The sequence below is a fragment of the Arachis ipaensis genome, chromosome B04 (genome assembly GCF_000816755.2).
Source record: "Arachis ipaensis cultivar K30076 chromosome B04, Araip1.1, whole genome shotgun sequence".
NCBI classification, from domain to species: Eukaryota; Viridiplantae; Streptophyta; class Magnoliopsida; order Fabales; family Fabaceae; genus Arachis; species Arachis ipaensis.
The window spans coordinates 33,045,500-33,055,454 of NC_029788.2; the positions used below are offsets into that span (position 1 = coordinate 33,045,500).

Genomic DNA, 9,955 nt, shown 5'->3' on the forward strand with positions numbered 1-9,955 from the left:
ATAGATTGAAGATAAGAAAAATATAACTAAATTATATAATACCACGTAATATACCTAAAAATTTGTTTTATAACAGATCTAATGCCAAGATATTTATCATCATCTGTGGTATAATTTAATTTCACAATTATTTAAACTTTATTTTTATGAAAAAACTGCATTATTTATTTTGAAAAAAAATATTTACTCACTATTATAATTTAAATAGAATATAAAATATATATTAAACCAATTTCTTTTAATAATTACTCAGTCACAAATATCCATCAAGAACATGAGATTTAAGAGCATACAAAGTAAATATAATACCTACAACTTTTACACTACCACAATAAGATGATTATTATAAGTCTTTTTAGCATAAATTAAACAGAACACCATATAATAATAAAGAAACAATCAAATCCAAAAAAATTATAGAACACCTATCATACACTATGTTTGTTAGTATTGAGGAAGTTTTAACCATTTATTCTTTTATTAGCTATCTTTTTATCTACTCTACACTTCATCTACAAATATGTTAAGAACTAAACCTATACTTCAACCTTTTAAAATCCCATATATTCTTGTCAAACACAATATTATTATACCTTTTTTCTTTATAGAAACCATTGAATGGAAGAACCGTTGGTAAAAAGATGAGGTTCTCTTATAATATATATGACTTTTTATGATAATAAAATAAAAAATAAAAAGCATGAAATAATGTGTATATTTAAGTTAATTTTAATCTTTTTTTAATAACCACATTTGTCATAACGTAACTGATAAACAATGACAGTTAATACGGATTGGATATGTTTTGAGTATGCTATACATTTTATGACTTTGTACGAAACAATATTAGTTTTAATTTATATATTTATTATTGGGTATTAAAAATAAAAAGTATTTACATTATTAGCATTTTTCAAATCTTCCTCAACTCTGACCGTGATTAGGCCTAAAAGATCACCTACCTCGTTGAAAATAATGTAATCCAATCAATTTTCATCTGATAGTACTATACATTCGCATAATCATAGGAGAATTAACTTTAGCGAGATAACAATATGGTATTTAGTTACCACATGAGTATTTGTATATATAGAATTATCAATCAATTATATGTGGCTTCTGATGAAAATAATATATTCAGTATGGATATTGTTTGTTAGGTAAAGGATAACAAATTGACAAAGAAAATTAATTACGGGTATATTCATTTTAAAAAATATTATTTTATGTAATACTATAAAAAAATATCATGGTCACCCTGAATTACTACAAGTTCAACTTCCATCGACCACGACAGAATGCCTAAATTGAGACATTTTCAAACTATAATATTTGTCAAACAAACAATTAATGAAACACTCATCCATACCTTCTCATTTTGAGTACATTTATACATAAAAAGAGTTGAAAAAGCAAAAGCAATAAAAATGATGATTTTTATAATTTTGTGTGGCTATTTATATATAGAAGATCAGATGACCATGATTATCTAACAAAATTAATTTTATTTATTGCATTCAATTTGAATAAGAAAAAATAATCTTATTTTAGTTTAGTCCTTAATTTACATGATTTAAATTTAGCTCAATATATATGATTTGATTTGATTTAATTATTAGTGAAAAATATCTCGAGAACCTATTTTATTTATATATTTATTATTTTAATTATTAATTAATTAATCTAATTAATTAATTAATACAGATAATTAGTATAATTAATTTGGTTTAATAAATTAAAAAAATAAATTAAAAATACTAACAAAACATTAAAAGAAATAAATTAAAAAATACTACCAAATCAATATATTTTATTTAATTATAAAAATTATTTTTTATTTTATAAATTATTATTTTATCATTTATCTATTATGTTTATTAATAATAAAAAATAAAAACAATAACGAGTTAGATCTTCCATTGATTGTAATAACTTTTTGGCAATGCCAATCGATTAAAAATTTATTTTTAATCCGTTACATCCGTCGAGGGTTGTGAAATCATGTTTCTTAGAAAATCAATCGATTAGTCATATTACACAATCGATTAGTCATATTACACAATCGATTGAACGATGACTAAAATGTGGGATTTTTATAATTCAATCGAATGTTTATATTACCCAATCGATTGAAGGCTTCAAAGCAATTTGAGGTCTCACAATTCAATCGATTGGTTGTGTTACCCAATCGATTTAAGTCTTCAAAGCAATATGGATTTGCAAAATTCAATCGATTGGTTGTGTTATCCAATCGATTGAATTGTGCACTACGCCGTTCTCAATTTTCCAATTGTTTTTATAAATTATTATCATATTATTCATCTATCTTATCTTTAAAATTCTATTTTCAATTTTTAAGTTTTTATTTTGATTTAGATACTCTACTCTTATCTTTTCTTTATTATTAAGATTATAAATTGGTGAATAATCTATCACCAATTACTCAATCCCACAATTGGAATCGTGTATCAATCTCTTTGATTATCAAAATTTTCATTGTTTTTCTTTCGGATATCCATCTATTTAATATCCAATTTTTCTTTATTTTTTATCCGTTTATTTAATATCCAATATTTGTTCATCATTAATTGATAATTATAGTTGCAACAATCAACAAAGGTCCAATCAATTTTTCATTGTAGTGTTCAGAAAACAATCCACCATTTTGACTCCAAAATCGAGGTCAGTGAATAGAATCTCTAATTTTGCAATTCTTCGTTTCGATACTTTATTCGTGAAATAGATTGTGTAATGAAAAAATATTTTTTTTATCTTTTAATAATTCACAGATATTGAAAAATACTAAAAGCTAAATAAATTTTATCATTTTTTATTATTAATTAGCTAGCAATATTGGAAGCTATTTACTTTTTTAATGTTATAAGACGGAGTGTACCGAAATTTTTTTTTCATTGGACATTTTTAAGATGTCAGATGGATGAGCAATACCAGGAGGAGGATGACATTAACCAACAAGAAGAGCTAGTTTGTGACCAAGATATGATGGATGAACAGAATGAATTCGAACAAGATTTTGGAGATGAATTTACTGAGGGAGCGTATTTTTCTGATTCTGATCCGTCAGAAGATACCCTTGAAGCTGCTTATGCGGTTGACTTTGTGCAAGACAATACAACTTTGAATTTCACTGAAAATTGTGCGGAGAAAATTGGTAAATATCACTTTTCTACTTTACATCTTGCATTTGATTTTTATCTGAAGTACTCAAAGTCGAAGGGCTTTAGTGTAAGGAAGAGTAAGACTTTCAAGAATAGTATTAACGAGATTTACAAACAAAAGTTTATGAAAAAAAGGAAGAAGGAGCCTAGATTGGAAACAAGAACTGGGTGTGAAGCCTGAATGGATGTTAAATTTGTACCTAAAACTAGAAAGTGGCATATCTTTTATTTCTCTAACGAACACAACCATGATCTATTGGATATACAATTTAGTTCTATGTTGCCTGCCCATAGAAAAATGTCAGAGGCAGATATTATGCAAATGATGAACATGCTAAAGTCCGGAATTAGCACTTCACAGATATTTTGTCTTCTAGCTAGTCAAGCATGCGGGTATGAATGTGTCGGCTATGGTCCTAGAGATATGTACAATGAGATTGCTTGGCAAAGGCGTCAAGTTCCTGGTGATGCAGCACGAGCGTTGAAGAAGTTGGAGGATATGCGATTGAAGGATCCACCATTATATTTCAAGGCATGTCATGATTCAAGAGGTTTATTACGTAACTTATTCTGGTCTAATGGGATTAGCCAACTAGACTACCAACTCTTCGGGGATGTAATTGCTTTGGATACTACGTACAAGAAGAACAAGTATAGTTGTCCATTAGTCATATTTAGTGAGGTTAACCACCACAACTAAACAATTGTTTTTGCTGCTGCGTTAATTGTGCACGAAACTACTGGCACATATATTTGGCTCCTGCGTCAGCTCATGTTTTCCATGAAGGGTAAGACCCCGACCTCAATAATAACTGATGGGGCCATGGCGATTAGGAATACAGTAAAAGATGTATTTTCCGAAGTCAGACATAGATTATGCGCTTGGTACCTTATTCGAAATGTGACTAGCAATGTTGGAAATCCAAATTTTCCTTCTAATTTCAAGAAAATCATGATGGGAGACTACGAGATTCCCGTGTTTAAGCGTAAGTGGGTTCAACTTATTGAAGAATTTGGCCTTGAGGATAATCCGTGGGTGAACAACATGTATGAAGAGAAGCATATATGGGCTACTGCATATATAAGAGGTAAGTTTTTTTGTTGGCTTTAGAACTATCTCAAGATGTGAAGGTTTACACTCAGTAGTGGCAAGGTATGTGGGGTCGTGATATGATTTTACAAGTTTTGTAGAGCATTTTCAAAGGTGTGTTGCACACTTGCGCTTTAAAGAATTTAATGCTGATTATGAATCTACACGTGGGGCGCCCGTCATACAGACTTGTATAGAGCTGCTAGAGAGATTTGCTGCTGAGGTATACACTCATGAGATATTTCTATTGTTTCGGCCATTTCTTTCTAGAGCTAGATCAATGCGGGTGCTAAACATAGATAATAATAATAATGATTGCTCAAAGTACATATGTGTGTAAGCATGGGAGGCCCAATTTTCTGTGGACCGTTGAATTTCGTCAAGAAGAAATGATCTTCATGTGTTCTTGTTTAAGAATGGAGTCATTTGGAATTCCTTGTGAACATATTGTGAAAGTTCTGGTTGACAGAGACATTTGTGAGATTCCCCAATCATTAGTGTTGGATAGATAGACAAAGAAGGTGAAATCAGCATTCAATGATGCAAGTGGGTTCACCAGGGATGCTGTTGTTATTAGTCGTCAAAGTGCCTTGATGGAATTTTCTAAACAATTGGCTTCTATTGCTGCTAAAGTCCCAGAGAGATTTGAAGAGACACGTGACATTATTATGGGGTTGTACTCATCTTACAAGGTTGCAAACGAAGGCACCACTCAACCTTAGTCAGATGTAGCTAAAAGTAGCAATCCGTATGTGCATCGAACCAATATAGGCCCAGGACAACCATCTAAGAAGAAGCAGCAACGTTGTAGTGTTTATCAAATGGAAGGACATTGACAACAACGTTATGGAAGATGAAGCTAATGGTTTAGATAATGGCAACATGTATACCGAACCGACTCCTGATTTAGATAGTGATAATTAGCAACCTCCATGAACTTAATATTTTTGCATAGAGAATTACTTACATATTTGTGTTTATATTTTTTTACTATATTAATAAAATTTTCTATATTCTTCCAATATTCGTGCTTATGTTTTTTAGATGAAATAATTGTCAAATAAATCTTGGTTAGACAATAAATAAATTAATGATTTATTTAATTCATAGAATTATTAATTTATATAATTATTGCTAATAAAAATTTTACAAAATTCATTGGCATCGACGAACCAGTCGAACTGCAAATCGATAAGAATTACGATTCGATTATATGCTAAAACCGCAAAACTAGAAAACCGGAATTGAACCACTAAACCGGCCAAAAACTAGTAGGTCAGACCGAACCGGGACTTGGCGAGTTTTTTGAATTTGACTAAAAACGCTACCATTTTGTGTGCTGATCTACTAATACCCTAACCATTACCAACGCAGCAACCTTAACTCACTCCAACGGCACAACAGTAGCAGCACACACTCCTTCCCTCCCATCAGCCTCGAGCTCGTCGTTCCTCTCAATGCCAGCTCACTCACTCCCTTACTTCCATTCTGCCGCTAGACTTCTCCTACTACGTCACAAGTCGGACCTTTGAAGCTCACTCCCTCACTCCTACTCGTGCAGCTAACGATTCAGCAGTGGAAGCACAGTCGTCGGGCTCGCCTCCTACCTCAGTCATGAAGCTCTGTTCCACCGTCGCCAACGCGATTTCTGTTATACACCCCGACCCTACTAAGAACTCCCTAGTTCTTACTCCCTATTTCCACCCCTTTCAACTACAGGTGCGAAGGTTTAGTGCGGAACTACAAGAACATAGAAGATTTTGTTTACAAGTTGAGTTGTTAGATTTTATTTTTCCCTTGTCATTTATTGTTTTAGTTTTTAGAAGGGTAAGAATTGTATTTGAAGACCTTGAAATAAGTCTATGTATATAAAACTATGTGAATATATCTACTTTTGTGATTAAGTGATTTAAAATAAAGTCTCATTTTGTTTTCTTAATTAAAATTTTGGTTTGTATTCGCGAAGGCTCGATATTAAGTAAAGATAGTATTGAATAAAAAGGTTTAGAGGTAAGTAACGCCTGAGCTTTTAGTACGATCATGAGTTGCTAAAAGTTAGGGTGTTACATCATGCGAATATCATGATCCTCAAGCTACTATTTATTTATTATAAATTAGTACAAAAAAATAGAGTATAAATATTAGGAATTTGTAAAAGGTGCTCACCTTATTCACTACAAAAAAAAGGTTATAAAACGACATTAAAATTAAGGCATTCTCATAAAAATGCCGTAATATCTATGAATTACGGTGGTTTATGTGGCTGCCACAATTCAACTTTAGTTAGCGGCAATTTTGGCGGTTTTGAACGCCATTATGTTTTAAACCAGTTTTAAAAAATTCAACTTCTCTGATCCATGTCTAATTGCAAATGAGAGTGAGAGTAGTATAGTGCATCTGTGCATGTAAGAGTTGTGTTGGTGTGGCAGAACTTGAAAATGATATCGCTGCTGCTCTGCGAGCTTCTCCTCCATCAATTTCTCCTCCATCAATGATTCTCCCCCTCTGTTGATGTCACCTCCATCAATGCTTCTCCTCCGATGGCATATTTGCTTCCATTGATGCGATCTGCGAGGTATTCTATTAGTTTCGGTTCTTCGAGCTTCTCTTCTCCTCATTGACCTTATTTTGTTTAATTCCAGGTTTTGATTGTTCTATGCTAACTTCTGCTACTTATTTTACTTAATGCCAGGTTTTGAATTTTTTTTCCTTGTTCAATTTATTTTTAGGTCAGAAATTGGGGATTATTAGAAGAAATTGAGTAAGTTCTTCACTGAATTTTTTTGTAATTATAGGATTGAGTAAAATCATGTGAATCCATGTTTTCTCCTGGTATTACGTGCATTGTGAACTGCATAGATCTTTTTCTTTATGTTTTCCTTGTTATGCTTTTGTTTATAGGCTATTTGAGAAGTTAAAATCATTTGAATCTCCTGCAACCCGAATATATAATGTGAGTTTGTATCCTAGGCAAAATATTCGGTGTAATTATAAAATCTTTTATTTATGAACAATGTCCAATTTTCAATATAATTGAAATAGTTCAAGTTGGTCTTGGCTACAGCAAGAAGGTGAGGATACCGGAGAAGGCCTGCGTATGGGAAAATGATTTCTTCGATCTCTGGCATTGGTGTTTGATTGTGTAGCTTTGTCATCTGTGGTAATGTTGATTCATCATATCTTTGGTGTGACAACTTCATCTGTGGTTTATTTATTACATTTGTGGTATAATTTTCAATGTGTATGTGATCGCTGATTTGCACAACTTTTCCTTAAGTGTCGGACTTTATGTAGTACCATGCTAGGCAAGTTATCGCTTCCAAAAGATTTTGAAGTTCGATGATACCCTAACTAATCCATATTTTTGTGGATTTTTATTTTGATTAATATTCTAATTTCTATCTTCTCTGGGTTGTTCAATTATTTCAATTTTTATCCATATATATTCACTAAAGGTTGCTCCTAACCTCATCTTGTTGGCAGGCAGTATACCATGTCCTGCTTTGTTATCTTTGGTTTCTCCTACACTTACAAAATAATTCTTTCATGAAAACTTAAAATATACAAAAGAAAAGGAAAAAAGATCTTGTGCATATTCTACAATAGAAATATGACAACCATGAAATGTGCTAAATAGAGCATAATTTTGATACATCTATATTGATCTTCTTATTTTATTAATACTGATTTTCTAGTTGTTCATGAATTACTAATTGGACTTTTTCCTTTGTAAAGCTTTTGGGCCTTATACAGCGGCAAGTGAGAAAATTGAAGGGAACTAGTCATGCAAATTATATTGCAATAGTAATATTAATTAGAATTCCAAATGTTGAAAAGTCAGCTCTTGCCCATTCCTTGCATCAAGTGGGAGAATTAGTGCAGCAAGTATTTAAATTTAAAATTTTCTTACAATTTTAATGTAGAGTAGTTGACATGCTCAACTTTTGAAAAACACAAGTTGATGTGTATTTTGTCAGTTTGATGAGTTCTATCTTGTAAATCTATTCCCTATGGAAAAATTCACTTTATAGGCAAAGGAAATTTGAGGCATGCAATTGTGAGTCCAGAACTTGGGGAGACTAAAGACATAAGAAGTTTTAAGGTTAGCTATGTGTTTTATCCCTGCAGTTTGTATAATTGATGTAGCACAGAAGTTGGTGAATTAAAAATTATTAAAATGGTTACGTTGTAAGTATAGTCTTAACTCATCGAAAATCTGCCTATCAATTTAAAATGTGTCACAGAAAATTGAAATTCAAAATACTGGGAGTATGAATCCCAGGTCATCTCCCAACGAGTTGCAGAAAGTGTGCTATTTTATTAAGCAGAGGTTTTCAAAGAAGTGATTTGAGTAAACTGGAAATTTAAAGTTGATAAAATTGAATAATGTAAATAAAAATCTTGACTGGGAGTTGATTAGTTAGAATCTCTAATGTTGTTGGAATTCTCTCAGAGCAATTGATAATTAAAGATTGGTTTGTTTAATTATCCTTTACTGAATAAGGGAAAGTCAAACAAATTGGAATGCTACGTCTGTTCACAAGTTGCAATTCAATTAATAAAAATGAGTTGGTATTAGTGACTAGAGAGCAATCCAACAGTTTACCCAATTACAATTTCTCTTTCAATCCTTCCAACTCAAGAGTTCCTTTCAATCAACTCCCCATCAAGTTAGGGGATTACTCACTCATTGCAAATGTGAAATTCATAATATCAGAATAGGAATTAAAGGAAGACATAATAAATAGAGAATTTAAAATGATTAATTAAAAATAAAAAATAACCTTTGTATTAAATAATCTTAAAAGTATTCAAATGACAAAATTGAACAAAGCAAAGAACATGGAAGACTAAAACCAAGTTAAGAGAACGAACTAGAATGACGAAGTCTTGATGAGGCAATAACTCTTCTCAATGTTCCAATGCTAAGACCAATTGAAAATTAAATCCTAAAAACTAAAGAGAAAAACCTAGGAGAGGAGTAAAGACTAGATCTAAAACTCCCCAAAACTGTCTAGAATGAATTGTCTCCCTTGTTTCTGCATGTTCTCTGGCTCTAGTCTGCTGTTCTGGGCCGAAAACTGGGTCAAAATGTGGCCCGAAATTGCCCCCAACGATTCTGCAAATTATGCAGATCACGCATGTCACGCGATCGCGTCGCTCATGCAGACGCGTCATTTGTGCTTTTCCATGCCACGCGTTCGCGTCGTTCACGCTACCGCGTCACTTGAACTTTTCCAATCCGCGCGGCCGCGTGAGCCATGCGGCCGCATCACTGCGATTTGCTCTCCTTCACGCGGTCGCGTGAGCCATGCGACCGCGTCATTTCTCGCTGGTTATCTCCTCAAATTCTTGTGTTCCTTCCATTTTTGCTAGCTTCCTTTCCAATCTCCAACTCATTCATGCCCTGTAAATTCTGAAACACTCAACAAATAGATCACGGCATCGAATGGAATATAGGATAATTAAAAATACATAATTAAAGTCTCTAGGAAGCAGTTTTCAAACATGTAATAAATTCAGGAAGGAAATCTAAATGCATGCTAAATTAATGAATAAGTGGATAAGGATCATGATAAAATCACACAATTAAACACAATATAAACCATAAAATAGTGGTTTATCAACCTCCCCACACTTAAACATTAGCATGTCCTCATGCTTAATTGAAGGAGATAAAGTAAAT

The 9,955-nt window shown here is 32.2% G+C and overlaps 2 protein-coding genes across 2 annotated transcripts; both read left to right on the plus strand.

The window, feature by feature from the left end:
- On the plus strand, nt 2,935–3,360 carry LOC107636351. Its single transcript, XM_016339871.1, has one exon. It carries the CDS (start codon nt 2,935–2,937, stop codon nt 3,358–3,360), a length of 426 nt encoding a protein of 141 aa, XP_016195357.1.
- Nucleotides 3,478–5,193, plus strand: LOC107636352 (protein FAR1-RELATED SEQUENCE 5-like). The gene is made up of 5 exons (XM_016339872.1): nt 3,478–3,861; nt 3,967–4,267; nt 4,371–4,492; nt 4,782–4,961; nt 5,041–5,193. Exons 1-5 carry the CDS (start codon nt 3,478–3,480, stop codon nt 5,191–5,193), a joined length of 1,140 nt encoding a protein of 379 aa, XP_016195358.1.

Bases quoted from the DNA above. Each gene is read 5' to 3' on its own strand.
- LOC107636351 (XM_016339871.1), top strand. From the start codon at position 2,935: ATGGATGAGCAATACCAGGAGGAGGATGACATTAACCAACAAGAAGAG.
- LOC107636352 (XM_016339872.1), top strand. From the start codon at position 3,478: ATGTCAGAGGCAGATATTATGCAAATGATGAACATGCTAAAGTCCGGA. The intron at 3,862-3,966 runs GTTAACCACCAC...TTTTCCATGAAG, and splicing joins CATTAGTCATATTTAGTGAG to GGTAAGACCCCGACCTCAAT. The intron at 4,268-4,370 runs GTAAGTTTTTTT...CAAGTTTTGTAG, and splicing joins GGCTACTGCATATATAAGAG to AGCATTTTCAAAGGTGTGTT.